The sequence below is a fragment of the Hemibagrus wyckioides genome, unplaced genomic scaffold, assembly GCF_019097595.1.
Source record: "Hemibagrus wyckioides isolate EC202008001 unplaced genomic scaffold, SWU_Hwy_1.0 Contig27, whole genome shotgun sequence".
Taxonomy (NCBI): Eukaryota; Metazoa; Chordata; class Actinopteri; order Siluriformes; family Bagridae; genus Hemibagrus; species Hemibagrus wyckioides.
The window spans coordinates 157,729-175,176 of NW_026690788.1; the positions used below are offsets into that span (position 1 = coordinate 157,729).

Consider the following 17,448-nt stretch of genomic DNA (forward strand, 5'->3'; position numbering starts at 1 on the left):
GGTCTGGAGTGCTCACATTTTGTTCTGGATCTTAGTTCACATTTGGTAAAGTAACATACATTTATACACACAGGTATAATAAACACATGAAAGAATAAATAAATGTATGAATGGAAAATAAATTACAGGATATATAATTATAGGATATTGTTTGTACCAATAAAGCAGAATGTTATCTCTGCTTCACTTATATGAACATTTCAGAATAACAGTGTACTGAATAAACAAAAAGTAACCATGTGCCTTTATCATGAATTAACTTGAATGAATCACAGTACCAGATAGGATCTTGCGCATGCGCGGTCAATACGAAATGAACGAATCTCTCCCGAGTCATATTACGGATTCATTCAAAATGAACGAATCTTTCACGGAACCCAATCGGAGCCACGGAGGCCAGCTGTACGCCAACTGCATCCTGTTAAAACGTAAAAAACAAAAAAATCTCTGTAATTCACTTATGGTGTTCTAGATGGCTACTTAATTTATACCTTAACACGAAGCAGGATGTAAGTCTAAACATGTCCTGTTCTCCAAAAAAGATGATGTACTGTACATTTCCTCCCGCCGCCCCATCATAAGTGCTTCTTCTCATCACAGTTTCATAATAACACATCTAACATTCTGTCACGTTCCTTACAGTAAAAACAGCTTGAGTAAAATAAAGGAAAGGTTTGTTTACCGGTTAAAAGGTTTGCATTACTCATTACGATATTTATCTTAATGATGCTACCAAGTTAATTATCCAGGCTTGCTAACAGTGTAGATAAACCAGTGTTTTTTTCACCCACACCCAGAAATAGAGGATTTTGATATTTAAAAAAAAGGGAGACGTAAAAATACAACAATTTCTTTTTTAACGCCGAAACGTTAATGAACATGTGAGTTTGTAAACTAGTTAAGCTGAGAATAAACAGACAAATATTAGCATTAGTTAGCATTATCTAGCATTAGCATTAGCTTGGGGTAATTCACCGTACATGGTGACTGATTAAAGTCTCAAAAACCTCCTGTCCCAGTCCATCATCCGAAATCTATCTAAATATTATACGGAATAATTATTAAAACCTTCACCCGAGTTCAGCAAGCTTTACACTCTATATGATATTGTGTAAATGAAATGATTAGCGAGGTTCGCTAGCTAGATAACATACATCTGTAACCAAGTCCTTTGGGGCGCTAACTGGATAATCACTAGTCTAATCATGATTTAGTGTGAAACCAGTACTCAGGGTTGGGAAAAGTGATCTGTTTGATGGGGTAAATATTATAATGTGGAAATAAATTCTCGTTAGCCGAGCTCATCAGCTTGGTTCAGGAGTTTAGCATTAGCACCAGTAGGCAAGTTTGCTAGCAGGCTAACTAAATATTATATTTACATCAACTGACCCAAACAATTGTGTAATAATTACAACAAACAGACAAGCTCTCTCAGTAGATAACATTAATCTATAATTTATTATTTACACTAGCTAGCAAGCTGCCCAATCACAAGACTTAGCATGTTTAAGTTTTAAACAGTAGCCAGGGTTCTTAAAGGTGTCCTACTACTGGGGTAAATATTACATTGTATTGTATATTATGTTATATTATATTGTATATTTATTGTTTATTGTATATTTATTGTAAAATCAGTGTGACATTAAAGGATAAAGATCGTCCTACCGTGAGGGGCTGAGTGTTGTCAGAAGGAGCTCTTTCTCCCCGCAGGACGCGGTAACCATAGTAACCAGTGATTTCCGGATTGGACCTAAGATTTCCAGCCCAGCTACAGCTTAAAACCCGTCCATTTAAAAATGAAATAAAATAAAATAGCAGCCCCAAATGCATACTGTGATAACTAATACATTAACAAACAGAAAACCCAAAACAAATGGGTAAGTGCAAAGGGCACTATTTAGACACACACACACACACACACACACTGACAGACCCGCAGCACAGGCGATCTCACCCAGTGTCCAGCTCTTCAAGTCCTGCAGAAATCCGCGGAAGTTTTGATAATTTTATGATCATTCCTAAATATCATACATTACATTAGTAATATTGACTGTCAGATACTGAGTCAGGAAGTGGTTATGCCCAAGGCATAAGCGAACTAAGCGGCTGCTTAGGGCCCCGTAGCCACCAGGGGGCCCCCAAGAGTACATGAAATGACATCGTCTTTTTTTGATATCTGTCAATGGACAATGGTTATTATACAAAATGACAATAATAAGTTATAATTAGTCATATTGGTGGCACAGAGGGGCCCCCGAAATAAAATGTTAGGATATTGTTTGTGCAATTAAAGCCAAACACAATGACTGCTTGACTCATAAGAAAGTGTCTGTTTCCTTACTGACAATGTTATCATCTTCATCCTACGGACCGATTTTATCAGATTAACATCATCACCTTCATCTACAAGTGTGAACAGAGTCCTAGCACCTGACCCACAATAAGATAACTAACTAAACCATCTTTTTGCTCTTCTTTTTCATTTTTAAGGTAATTGAAGGTAATTTATTTATTAATGACATTAATAAATAAACTTCTGAACTATAATTAATATTATATAATGTATATACTTAGTATTTTTTGCATTTCTTTGTATAGCCTTCCCATACAGAGTTCCATAGAGTTCCTGGACTAAATCGCTGTTCCAGTTCACTTCAAATATTTTTCCATCTGATTTTATTCAGTAGGGTTAATTAAGTGTAGTGACCAAAGAACAAAACTGGAGCTATGATTGCACTGGTGTTAATTACAATCATACAGGTCTCACAAACAGAATATTGTCTATAGAGAAAAAGAGCTGCAGAGGAACAGAAACTTTTCCTCCAACAATTTTCTTCATCTATTGATCAAGAGGAGAATAAACTGTGCACCTGAGCCTTTCCTCATTAATGTTCAAGAACACGTCTGTTATAAACAATCAGCTAAAAGAACATTCTCACTCTAACTACATTTCACTGGCAATCAGAAACTGATATGTATTTATTTTATAGTTATGTTTGGTTACTTAAAGATGATTGTGATTACATTAAACAGTGTATTCTGGGTGGATGAATTGTTGTCAACAGCCTTTAATATAAATACACCAATTTATTTGAATTTATTGACAACAATTTATTATTAAGCAACTTTTTAAAATACTTGTTCTTTTGGTTTGTAACTTGCAAACTAAAGGACTTAGCAATATCAGCAATAGTGAAGAAAACCAAGTGGGCATAATAACATTGTTATCCTGAGTGTTTAGTTAGTTTGTGTTTATCTTTTGAAATAAACATCATATTTATTCATATTCATGATAACTCTGCTTTACCTCACACAGCAACTCTTTCTCATCTACTAGACAATTAGCAAATCTTAGTATGCTAAAACTACAGTAAAACCAAGCCCCAGATCCATAAGCTGCAGCTGAAACCTAATGAATGGTCATTCAATCAGAGTTTATTTTTAGTACCTACTTTATCCTGGTCACACTTCCACAACTGTCTATATACATTATATATACACACCTTCATTCATTCATTCATGCTTTGTCCTGGGCAGGTGAATCTGGAGCTTCTCCCAGCAACACTAGGGATGATGCAGGAATACACCCTGGATGATACAGCAGTCTAATGCAGGACAAAATGCACAGACACATTCACACACTCATTCAGACTTAGGGGAAATTTAGTGTCAGCAGTCCACCTTAAGTTGGAACGTTTACATCACAGTACAAATAAGAAAACAGAGGACAAGCTCAAAAGGCAAGAGTCATCATCCGTCCATCAAATAATTATGTTTAAGATTATAGACATTACCCTTATGTGCAATCAAATCTTGTCACTAATTTTTTATTATTATTTTTTTATCTGTATGATCAAACTCACATCTGTTCAAATGAACATGCAGAATAAACATTTAATAAATGAATGTAGATGTAGATTCATGAATTAAAGTATAGTTGTGTTAATCCCTCATGTTTCTATTTAGGCTATTAGCTCCAGCTGCAAATGTTTTCACAAATGTTGTTTGTATCTGTGGTTAACTGATAAGTTGGTAAAGTGAGTCTCTTTCATCTTCTGTGGTTTTAGAAACTTAATATACCATGTTGATGTTTTTGTAAAGCCTTTCAGTGACTCTGTATCACTGTGCTCCAACTCTTAGAGCACAATGATAGAGTGCAGAATCTGAGAGCTTTAGACCTCTGATAGTAAGTTCAGTAGAGTCTCTGCTTGTTTCTGACTCTAGTCGATGATCATCAGGAGTGCTATCATAACCTTCATTTGACCTTGCGCCTTTATACAGTAAAAACTGTGGTGCGCTGTTAGGATATTGTTTGTACCAGTAAAGATAAATGTATTCACTGCTTGCCTCATATGAACATTTCAGAGTAACAGTCTCTGTTTCTTTCCTGACAATGTTTGCATCTGTTGGCCAAATTTTATCTGCAAAGCTACCTGGTGTGACAAAAATATAAAGAAACATGTCAGTGAAGTATTTTTTGTAATTCCAATATTGACTTAAGGAATCAAGAAATTACTAGATTAATACAAACATGCTTATTAATTAATGCAATTATTTAACTGATTAAATATCACTGTAATAATTAATAACTGATTGAAATTTACCTGTAACTAGAGTGAGAATCAGTGGTATGTATCTCACTATGTACAGTAAGTTGTATAGTTGATCCATTTCTGAACACAGCTCTGTGAGGATTCTGTATAATAGTGCTGTATGTGCTGAACTTTACACGTCTCTAGAAGGACACACCCAGGAAGTGATGCTGTTGTAGTATAACTTTTTACAGATTATTACTTAACATTATCAGTGACAGTGAACTGAGTAACCAGTACAACACAGAACAAAAACACTGTTACTTCACAAACCATTGCATCAGACATGCTATTTTATCATTGTAAAATATTTATTCCTAAATAAAAGGATATAAAGGTTTGACAGCGGCACACGCAGCACCGCACGCGAGTGGTCTCCTTGTTTGTAGCAGTGTCCATTGTTCAACTTAAACTGAATTGACTTTATTTTACTGTGAATACTGTGCACAAGAGCAGAAAACAAATGATGCACTAATAAATAAGGCAGTTATAGTCACTGCTAAAAAAACCCCAGAATTGTTCTGTAGTGGTTATACCATCTGTAGAGATATTGCTATGTGGAGAGCAGGTTTCCTGTGTCAAGCTTTAACACAAACGAATGAAAGTACACACATTGCAGTGTTAAATTACGCAGATATACTACATAACTAATAAGACTAATTAAATCTAATTAAAAACAATTTCTGAATCTACAAAAATCAATGTTAACTCACCGAGTGAAAGCCACAGACACATGAATATAACAGTGAACATGATGGATGAGCTTATAAATGAAAATAAAATTTCTGCAGTCTGATATATTAACATTATAAACATTCATGAAGCTCCACCCCACAGCATCACATGACATTGTCACTAATGTTACTGACAGATTGTTGATTCTTACTGAAGCTTTCTGGCTTTACATTCAGCACCACATGGATAAATTTTCCTGAGCACATGGTAAACAAACACAAACTGATAGCATGAAAAATACTTCAATAAAATAAATGAACTAATGAATGTGGAAGTGAGTGTGCATTGTGGGAAGTGGAGTCTGGTACAATGCAGGATGGGAAATGGAAATTTAGGTGTGTGTAGACCTAATGACCTGTTTATTAAATAGGATAACAAACAGTTGAGGAGTATTTTACTGTGGTGAGGAACAAACCAGCCTCTTTTCTTTCTCTAATCTATCATTTTTTATCAATATCATCTGTACTGTTGGATTTTTATATCATTATTTTTCATTTAAGCATGAAACTGTGTACAAATAAAGAGTGTAGTATTTATATTATCTCATGACAAACATCCCATTGCAAGTGAACATGTACATTTCTTGTACAGAGCCTCAGCTGCTTCACCGAAGTTCAGAAATGGACCCATTTGGACCCTCTGAGTACCTTTCTGTTTAACTTTCTGTCTAATGTAACTTCTGGTTTCCTGGCCAAAATAGAATAGTTATAGAAGAATAGAAGAAGAATGAATGGATGAATGAAGGAATGAATGAATGAATGAACTGTCTACTAATAATAAAATATTATAATAATATAAAATCTTTATGAATCTTAAGAAAGAAAGAGAGACTTCCCCAAAAGGGCATGTAGCAAAACTATGTGAAAGTTTTTGTACAGTGCAGCTGGATTTCCTGTCACTGTGGGCCTCAGAACACAGTAGTATAGAGCAGAGTCTGATACAGCAGCAGAGGAGATGTTCAGATACACTTGTTTATCATCAAATTTAGCAGACATTCTTAGTTTAGTGTTGGAAGTTGGAGTTCTGCTTTGAAACATTTGAAGAAGGAACTCAGGTTTAGATTTTGGATATTGTCTGTACCAGTACAGGTAGTCTGATGTACTACTTTTTTTGCAGGACAGAGTAACATCATCACCTTCATCTACAGCTTTATGAGGGAAATCTGGCTCTATTGAATCTGCCATGGAGTCACCTGTCATAGAGAAGAGAACATAATGTTTTTAACCTTTAAATAATCAACAGGAAATACTTAAGTCAGACCCACACTCTGCATTTTCACACTGCATCACCACACAGACTAATATTTAATATAATATAGTTATATATATATATATATATATATATATATATATATATATATATATATATATATATATATATATATATATATATAATATTTCCACAATAACAAAAAGTCAATGTTAACTCACCTAGTGAAAGCCACAGATACATGAATATAACAGTGAACATGATGACTGGTCTTAGCTCAGTGAAAATAGTGGAGATCTTTCTGTAGTCTAATATGTTAACACCATAAAGCTTCAAAATTGCTCCACCCCACAGCATCACATGACAGTGTCACCAATGTTGTTGTCAGATTGTTGATTCTTACTGAAACATCCTGGCTTTACATTCAGCCTCATATGGGAAACCTGTCCAGAGCACATTTAAGTAAACACATACTGAAAGGAGGAAATTAATGTATTTATGTAAAAATGATCAATTTAATCTAGTAAAAATCTAATCTAATAATTACATTGTCAGTATTTTAATTATATATGTTAGTGATGTCTCTAAATTAGAGAATTATTGTATAAACACCAGCAGGCAGATTAATGTTAGAAACACTAAGTGGAAGAGAATAAGGTTTAATTGAGAAAAAGGAATATTTTTTTACTTGATAATTAAGGTTTAATCTCACAATACCATCAGAAGAAGAGAAAGAAGAGTAAAGGCAGATTTACAGATAAGTTTCCAGTTTTCAGTGTTTCTGACACAGCAGGTGCTTTTGCTTGTCAGAGAAATGACATTAGATGAGTATTTATTCTTATGACAGTTTAGTGTTAAGTGGACAGTTGTGTTGTTTAATCAGAATGGTATCTCTGAAATTATCTTAGGCACTAAGAGTAACCAGGACAGGGGTTAGGATATTATATCAGCAGTATGTATGATAGAAGAACAAGTATACTCGAAAACTAAAGTATACTAGAAAACTAAAAGGAAACAGATGTTGAAAACAGTTGTAAATCTCAACAACTAAACTGAACTGGCCATTGAGAAATACTTTATGTTCACATGACATACTTCCTTTCCTATCAGGGGATTAAACACACACACACACACACACACACACGCACACACACATTATTATTTGCTGATACTTTACTTATGGTTTGCTGATAATAAGATAATCCTTAGTTTTGAAGATGATCTTCTGTTGAGGTTAAACTAACCCTAGGAAAATTTGCTAGGAGAAATTGCACTTCTGTGTGAATGAGTGTGTGAAAGGGTTTGTGGAGTGCAAAGGACTGACATCCCATTCAGGGTGTTTTCCCACCTCATGTCTGGGACAGACTCTGTATCTACTATGACCCTGACCAATAGAGAAAATGATAGAATCCCCAAAAAGGGCATGTAACTTTCTCTAAAGCATTGGAAGAGCTGCTTTCAATATAACAAAACTGTGTGAAAGTTTTTGTACAGTGCAGCTGGATTTCCTGTCACTGTGGGCACCAGAGCACAGTAGTATAGAGCAGAGTCTGATACAGCAGCAGAGGAGATGATCAGATCCACTTTCTTATTCGTTTTATCTTGCTCTTTTTTAAGGTGTATGGACAATCGTGGACGAGGTGGTTGAGCCTCAGTGACAGTTTCAGTGCTTTCATAAATAAGCAGCAGAAACTCGGGTCTTGATCCAGGTTTTTGTCGATACCAGTGGAGACTGTCAACTGATCCAGTATATGTGCAGGACAGTGAGATGTTGCTGCCTTCCATTGAAAATACATTGGTTTGATCTGGTTTAATGTTATTGTCAGCAGCCTCTGCTATAAAAACATTACAACAATATTGTGATATTTTAATCATAAATGACACATTTCACATGGAAAATTACGTCTTACAAATTAGAAAAAATAATATTTTGTGTGCAGTGTATATGACTTACCAACATCAGCAAGAGTGAAAAACACCACGAAGAGGAACAACATTGTTTTCCTGAGTGTTTAGTTCAAACCTCTAGCTTTAGAAATGAATGTCAGTGTTACTATTTGATGTACATCTCCACCTCTAGCTCCACCTACTTGTATTTATGCATATTTCTGATGACCGTGCTGTTCTGTATTCTGTTTATATAAATTCCTGTAGAAATATTTTACATTAATAATAAAATATAGTCCTAAGAAGCCATGGATTCACTCGTACCATTTATTCAATTTTTCTGTGATATTTTGACATTAAAAGTTACAACACTTGTTTTTGGGTCTCTCTTTCTGTCTCTCTCTCTCTCTCTCTCTCTCTCTGTCTCTCTCTCTCTCTCTCTCTCTCTCTCTCTCCTTTCTTTAGTAGGTGGTTTTTGGGATTGCACTGTGTGACACTGATTTTGGAATATGGAAGAAATATTTATACAAATACCTATGTCTTCATAGCCCCCATATACACTATATTGCCAAAAGTATTCGCTCAGCCATCCAAATAATCAGAATCAGGTGTTCCAATCACTTCCATGGCCACAGGTGTATAAAATCAAGCACCTAGGCATGCAGACTGTTTTTACAAACATTTGTGAAAGAATGGGTCGCTCTCAGGAGCTCAGTGAATTCCAGCGTGGAACTGTGATAGGATGCCACCTGTGCAACAAATCCAGTCGTGAAATTTCCTCGCTCCTAAATATTCCACAGTCAACTGTCAGCTGTATTATAAGAACGTGGAAGTGTTTGGGAACGACAGCAACTCAGCCACGAAGTGGTAGGCCACGTAAACTGACGGAGCGGGGTCAGCGGATGCTGAGGCGCATAGTGCGAAGAGGTCGCCAACTTTCTGCAGAGTCAATCGCTACAGACCTCCAAACTTCATGTGGCCTTCAGATTAGCTCAAGAACAGTGCGCAGAGAGCTTCATGGAATGGGTTTCCATGGCCGAGCAGCTGCATCCAAGCCATACATCACCAAGTGCAATGCAAAGCGTCGGATGCAGTGGTGTAAAGCACGCCGCCACTGGACTCTAGAGCAGTGGAGACGCGTTCTCTGGAGTGACGAATCGCGCTTCTCCATCTGGCAATCTGATGGACGAGTCTGGGTTTGGCGGTTGCCAGGAGAACGGTACTTGTCTGACTGCATTGTGCCAAGTGTAAAGTTTGGTGGAGGGGGGATTATGGTGTGGGGTTGTTTTTCAGGAGCTGGGCTTGGCCCCTTAGTTCCAGTGAAAGGAACTCTGAATGCTTCAGCATACCAAGACATTTTGGACAATTCCATGCTCCCAACTTTGTGGGAACAGTTTGGAGCTGGCCCCTTCCTCTTCCAACATGACTGTGCACCAGTGCACAAAGCAAGGTCCATAAAGACATGGATGACAGAGTCTGGTGTGGATGAACTTGACTGGCCTGCACAGAGTCCTGACCTCAACCTGATAGAACACCTTTGGGATAAATTAGAGCGGAGACTGAGAGCCAGGCCTTCTCGTCCAACATCAGTGTGTGACCTCACAAATGTGCTTCTGGAAGAATGGTCAAAAATTCCCATAAACACACTCCTAAACCTTGTGGACAGCCTTCCCAGAAGAGTTGAAGCTGTTATAGCTGCAAAGGGTGGACCGACGTTATATTGAACCCTATGGATTAGGAATTGGATGTCACTTAAGTTCATATGCGAGTCAAGGCAGGTGACATACTTTTGGCAATATAGTGTATATCTCTTTCAAATACTGCGGAATTTGTTATTTCCATGTTTTTTTAACAGATGTTGATAGTAGCTGTAAAACTTAACAACTCCACTGAATTGGCCATTAAGAAAGTCTTGTTGTACATCCTGTCCTAACAGGGAAGTAAACACACAAAATTACTTTAGATTTTCTTAAATACTTGATTATTAATCACAAGATAATATTTGAAACCTCTTCTTCTTCTTTCGGCTTTTCCCTTCAGGGGTCTCCACAGCGAATCATCTCTCTCCACCTATCCCTATCTTCTGCATCTTCAACACTTGCACCTACTAGCTTCATATCCTCATTCATTACATCCATATACCTCCTCTTTGGCCTTCCTCTTTTCCTCCTTCCTTGCAGCTCCATGTCCAACATTCTCCTACCAATATACTCACTCTCCCTCCTCTGAACATGTCCAAACCATCTTAATCTGGCCTCCCTAACTTTGTCCCCCAAACGTCCAACATGAGCTGTCCCTCTGATGTACAGCTCTTCTCTTGGCACCCTGTCATATGCTTTCTCCAATCTACAAACACACAGTGCAACTCTCTCTGACCATCCCTATACTTCTCCATCAACATTCTCAGAGCAAAAATTGCATCTGTTGTGCTCTTTCTGGGCATGAAGCCATACTGCTGCTCACATATTTCCACTACCTTCCTTAACCTAGCTTCCACTACTCTTTCCCATAGATTCATTGTATGGCTCATCAACTTTATCCCCCTATAGTTGCTGCAACTCTGCACATCACTCTTATTCTTAAAGATCTTCTCTACACCTCTTCTCCATTCCTCAGGCATCTTCTCACTCTCTAAAACCCTGTTAAACAAACTAGATAAAAATTCCACTTTCCAGGAAATTCCAGGAAGTGATGCTGTTGGAGCATAATTTTACACAGATCATCACTTCACAGTATCAGTGACAGTGAACTGAGTCACTAATACAACACAGAACTATTCCACTGTTGCTGATCAACCCACTGCATCTGACTTCACCTCTTAAACATATCTTTTGGAGTTAGAGGTCAGAGCTGTGTCTCAGGACTCTAATAGCAAAAGACACAATAACTCACAATACTTTATACTTTGATACTACCTTTTAAAACTAAGCACATTTCCAGGTTTTTTCTACTTTATTTCAAGTAGAAATTGGAATAGAAAAGCTATACTTGTATTCAGGCTGTATAGGTAACAAGAGGTTTTGTGTTTTGTTAGTTGATATTTCTGAACTACTGTATGAGTGCAGCATTTGATTCTCCAAGCTACTGTTATAACAGACATAGCAAGTGTTAGCTTACTAGCTAGTTATTCTCACAGTTATGTCAGAGAACAAACAACTCCTGAAATAACTTAATACATAACATTTACTGTCACATATGACAGGTTACAAATAGCAGTGGTAATATATGCCTTGAGAGATACAAGCTAACAAAAATGCCTAAAAGGACCATTTCTGTGTTGGAAAACAAAACAAAATTCTCACTTAGAAGTTTCCTAAACAGACTTGCTTTCTTTTACAGGTTCTGCAGATGCAGAGTCTCACAGGGTAACAGACATATTCCCAAAACCCACAGTAATTATGTGCTGAAGTCTTTTAATATCAATGTCAAAAGCACACTGGGTCATCAGACTACTGGACATTCTTATTATTCAAGACTCAAGACCAAAGAAACATATGTTAAATACATCAATTCTCAAGCACAATAAACACAGAAATAACTGTTCATCAGAATTAATATTTAATGTCATTATTCCTGAAATAGTATAGCATTTTGGGGTTTTTCTGGCATTTAAATTTTACACTGTCATTTACTAAGCTAGCTAAAGTCAGTGGGCTAAAAGCTGCCACCACTGGCTATGAGACCTGCACTTAGTGCTGTGGAGACTGAGCAGAGAAGTCTTTTCTGTTCAACAAGGCCTTGTGTTTTAGTGAACTTGCTAACTTGTGCTGTCAGCTCTTGACTGATGACAAATAACATGCAACACCAATATATATATATGTTGTATATATGTGTTGCATGTTATTTGTGATCAGTCAAGAGCTGATTAAAGATTAACATTTACTTTTAAAGGATTTGTTTTCTGATTATTCAACCAATAAATAATAACAACATATGTAAGAGGATCATTATTGGATTTCAAAGCAAATCAACATCAAGGTCTGAGAATTAAGAAATACTGTATTTAAATGAAACAGGTAAACATCTCCCCCTGCTGAGAAAAAACATGCAGCTTGACTTTTTGTACAGTCTGTTTGAGTTTTGTGTCACTGTGGGCTCCATGGTGCAGTAGTACAGTGCAGAGTCTGATACTGCAGCAGGAAAGATCTCCAGATCTACTTTCTTGTTCGTTTTGTGAAGTTTGATGGATAGTCGTGGGTCAAGATGTTCAGCTTTAGTGACATAATCTGTAGATTTCTGAATCAGCAGCAGAAACTCTGGTCCTGATTGAGGTTTTTGTCGATACCAGTGGAGATAGTAAGCTGAATCATCATATGTGCAGGTCAGTGTGATGTTGCTGCCTTCACTTGAAGATATGATGGTTTGTTCTGGTGTAATGCTGCTGTCAACAGCACCTGCTATAAAACATTGCAACAACATAAACATTATTCATTACTTAAGGGTGTTAATTTTTTTAACTGAATCATGTTTAGGTATCAGGTCAAATCTCCAGCATTCACCTAAAGTTTGTGTATAATATAAATGACTTACCAATGTTTTTAACAACTATGAACATAAAGAAGAGTAACATGACTGTTGTGTCTCTCTTGCAGTAGGTATAAATGGCAGGATCTCTGTGAAACTTTCTAAACTGTATCTTACCACATCTAGCTCCACCCACTTTTACTTACTCATAGTCATGTCAGCTCTGTCACATGTCAGTTCTGGTATCATAATGATCAAAAAAAAGCAATGAATTTTCATAATAGAATTTATTGAATGTTGTTTACATCTTTTAAGGCTGATTTTTACTAAATATAGTGACAGTGACCCTATCACCATCACCTTGATCCTGGTCAGGTGTTTACTGAAGATTAATGAATGAACCCTTTGTGGATTTTAGTTATGTGATGATACACATTTTAATGCAAATTGTAATTCATCATATTAACATATCTGTGTCACAGCCTGGGAATTATGTTCTGTAGACTAAATGTCCCATTTTCTAAATAGGTCAATAGGTCAGGTCTAATCCACATGAAGCCTCTCATCAAAATGCATATAAGATGCTCAGTCATTTGAATTGATGTGCTCCCTGTGCTAAAAAGAGAAATGAAGTAAATGAAATATGAAAACATCTTGGAACTAATATGAAGTGTTACATCCGGTGAGGTTGTGTTGTATATTCTGTCTTATATGTGTTTAGTCCTTCAGGTTGGTCCCCTCTGTACTCTAGCCCTCCTTACTGCTTCAGCTCCAGCAGTTAACACTTCTGCCAAGGCTGGGATGGAAGCCAGTAACCCCAACTTCAATGCTCACTTGGTGTGTTGTGCTTGCGTGTGTGTTGAGATTCAGTGTTGTGTTTTACTGTTCTGATTTTGACCTTTGCCTGCCTTGACTACAAGTTTGATCTGCTTCTTGTTAATCGTTGCTGCCTTGTGTATATAATCTTTCTTTGTACATGTAAATATTGAGACATTATATGTATTCACTGGCATGAGGGCTATGACTGCCATTTTTGTTGGAGATGTTCATTTCTTTCTTTTTTCTTTTTGTTTAGGTTAGATACCTAATCTCAGTTTGTTTCTGTTTTGTTATTTTTGGTCTTTTGGTCTGTGTTGTGAGACTCATTCCTGTTAACTCTGGGGCATCACATACATGTTCTGTTCTACCTCCTATATATATAACCCTGTGCTATTTCTCACACTTCATGTCCCAACTTGGTCATAAGAACTAATATTAAGTTGAACATACCTAGAAGAAGCATTAACAGTAAAAGATTAAAGATCAGCATGATAGAGATGGTAACTGTGTTTCAGTTAGTAGGTTGGATTGCTCAAACGTCAGAGACATACTTAATCTCACAGTCATGTATTAGTATATATACAGTAAAAGAAACATTGACCTTTATTAATCAAATGTGCATGCAGTTAAACTTTTTACTGAACCTTCTACTCTCTATATACTCTCTACTTGCTCTAGCTCACATCCAACAAAATAACATGCATCTGTACAAACATGCACAAGAGACACACAATTGAATCAATACATTCATGTAAATGTTTATTTATTTATTTATTTACTTACTTATAAATGTATAAATTATCATTAATTACAGTGAATCATGGACAAAACTGGTAAGAAGGGTTAATAAGCTAAATTGTCATATGCACCTACAACACCAAACACAATGAATCTGTTAGTATCTGTAAAATGCTTTTTGATTATAAAAATGTAGATTCTTTACTTTACTTTGATTAATATGTAGTTTGTCTTTTTTAAACACATTTTATTTTTATTAATATGTTTGTTTGTTTGTTTGTTTATTTGCTTAGTTACTACTTTTTTTATTTATTCATTTATACCACAGAATTACTACAAACATTGTTTGTGTCTGTGGTTATCTGATAACAGGTTGGTAAAGGAAGGATCTTTGATGTGGTTTAAGAATCTTCATTTATACTGGTTTATACGTTTTTGTAAAGCCTTTCAGTGACTCTGTATCACTGTGCTGCTACTCTAAGAGCACAATGATAGAGTGCAGAATCTGAGAGCTTTAGTCCTCTGATAGTAAGTTCAGTAGAGTCTCTGCTTGTTTTTGTCTCTAATCGAGTATCAGTGGGTTTACGCTGTCCTGAAACTGACCTTGCGCCTTTATACAGTAAAAACTGTGGTGCGCTTTTAGGATATTGTTTGTACCAGTAAAGCCGAATATTTTCACTGCTTGTCTCATATGAACATTTCAGAGTAACACTTTCTGTTTCCTTCCCAACGATGGAATCTTCATTTGTTGGCTCAATTTTATCTGCAAAAATGCCTGTTGATAAGAACATTAAGAAATAAAACTGTAAAGCATTTTTTAAAACCAAATATTGACCAGACAAATTAGGAAATTACTCTATACTCTAAAATCCAAATTATTAGTTAATACAGTGAATTAACTAATGAAAATGAATTACCTGTAACTAGAGTGAGAATCAGTGGTATGTATCTCACTATGTACAGTAAGTTGTATAGTTGATCCATTTCTGAACACAGCTCTGTGAGGATTCTGTATAATAGTGCTGTATGTGCTGAACTTTACACGTCTCTAGAAGGACACACCCAGGAAGTGATGCAGTTGGAGCATAATTTTACACAGATCATCACTTCACAGTATCAGTGACAGTGAACTGAGTCACTAATACAACACAGAACTATTCCACTGTTGCTGATCAAACCACTGCATCTGACTTCACCTCTTAAACATATCTTTTGGAGTTAGAGGTCAGGGCTGTGTCTCAGGAATCTAACAAAAAATGACACAATATCTGACAATACTATAACCTTTGATACTAACTTTTTAAACTAAATACATTTCCAAGTTTTTTCTATTTTATTTGGAGTAGAAATTGGAATAGAAAAGCTATACTTGTATTCAGGCTGTATAGGTAACAAGAGGTTTTGTGTTTTTGTTAGCTGATAATTCTGAACTACTGTATGAGTGCAGCATTTGACTCTGCAAGCTACTGTTATAAACAGACATAGCTAATGTTAGCTTACTAGCTAGCTATCCTCAGTTATATCAGAGAACAAACAACTCCTGTTCAGTCTTCTGCAAGAGTCTCCTCATGATGAGGACCAAAAGAGAAAAACAAAATAAATACATGGAAGTTTGCTGATCTTATGGCAGACTGTTGTACATACATTTATTTTTTAAATTATTTTTAATTATGACAACAATTACAACACAATACATAAACATAGCAACAAAAACATTAATTTGGGGAAACAAACACGTTTTAATTAATAAGGTTCATTTTTATTTCCCCTGTTTGAGTAAAAAAAACTATAACACAGTATAAATAATAGCAAATAGTTACTTAAATAGTTAAAATGAATTGTTTCCTAGAGTTAGGTTTACTTAATTTTCTTTTATTTAAGTTGGTAAAACTGAAACTTTTTTCAAAATACATTTTTGTATATTTTTGAAAAATGTGTAATGAATTACTGTAAAATATTTATTATGATAATGCATTTAAAAAACTAACAAAAGTCAATTTAAGCAATTATTTAATGTACATTTGATGTATAATAATATCCTGTTCATGAGTTTATTCTGCTCTGTGAGTTTATTTCACTTGAAAATTTTGAGAGTCAAAAACTAGCAGAGTTCCTGATTTGATGGAATGTAGATTATTGAGTTTAAGCAGTTTATCTACCTTCAGTATAACAAAACTGTGCCAGTGTTTTTGTACAGTGCAGCTGGATTTCCTGTCACTGTGGGCCTCAGAGCACAGTAGTATAGAGCAGAGTCTGATACAGCAGCAGAGGAGATGATCAGATCCACTTGTTTAGTTTTATCATCGACTTCAGCAGACAGACGTGGTGGCATAGGGTCAGTTTTATCTCCATTCGGTAAGATGTAAAAAAGGAACTCAGGTTTAGCTTTTGGATGTTGTTTGTACCAGAACAGATTTTGTGCTGTAGCACTGTTTTTGTAGCTGCAGGACAGAGTAACATCATCACCTTCATCTACAACTTTAAGAGGGGAACGTGGCTCTATTGGATCTGCCATGGAGTCACCTGTCATAGAGAAGAGAACATAATCGTTTTTATTTTTTAATTATATAACTCATATTATACTTTTTCTTTACATCATGAAGGCTAATTAATCATTAATGTAACACTTCCTTTCTGAGAAGGTCAATGATAACTTACCTAATGAAAGCCACAGACACATGAATATAACAGTGATCATGATGAATGGTGTTAGTAAAATGACAATATTCTGAGGTCTTTCTGTACTTTATTATATTAACATTTCAGAGGTTCATGAAGCTCCACCCCTCAGCATCATATGACACTGTCACCAGTTTTACTGACAGATTCTTTACTGCATCCTGACATTACATTCAGTCTCACATGTGGAACAAGACATTTATCATTCATCTAATAATTAAGGTTTTACATATTATACCAGGGGTCTCTAACTCTTTATTGGACTCTTAGTCAAATGTCAAGTGGTTTAGACAATCAATAAATCAATTAACCAATTAATTACTTT

The 17,448-nt window shown here is 35.9% G+C and overlaps 2 gene segments (V, D, J or C); both read right to left on the minus strand.

Moving 5' to 3' along the window:
• Positions 1-12,515: 12,515 nt before the first annotated feature.
• LOC131350201 (T cell receptor alpha variable 5-like) lies at positions 12,516-12,993 on the minus strand (the record flags this gene model as incomplete). The annotated part of the segment is given in 2 exon segments: positions 12,516-12,817; positions 12,954-12,993. Coding segments are annotated over 2 exon segments (342 nt in total), but the record flags the coding sequence as incomplete, so codon positions are not given.
• A 3,612-nt stretch (positions 12,994-16,605) lies between these two features.
• LOC131350197 (T cell receptor alpha variable 12-3-like) lies at positions 16,606-17,150 on the minus strand. The segment is given in 2 exon segments: positions 16,606-16,967; positions 17,103-17,150. Coding segments are annotated over 2 exon segments (402 nt in total).
• Positions 17,151-17,448: the final 298 nt, after the last annotated feature.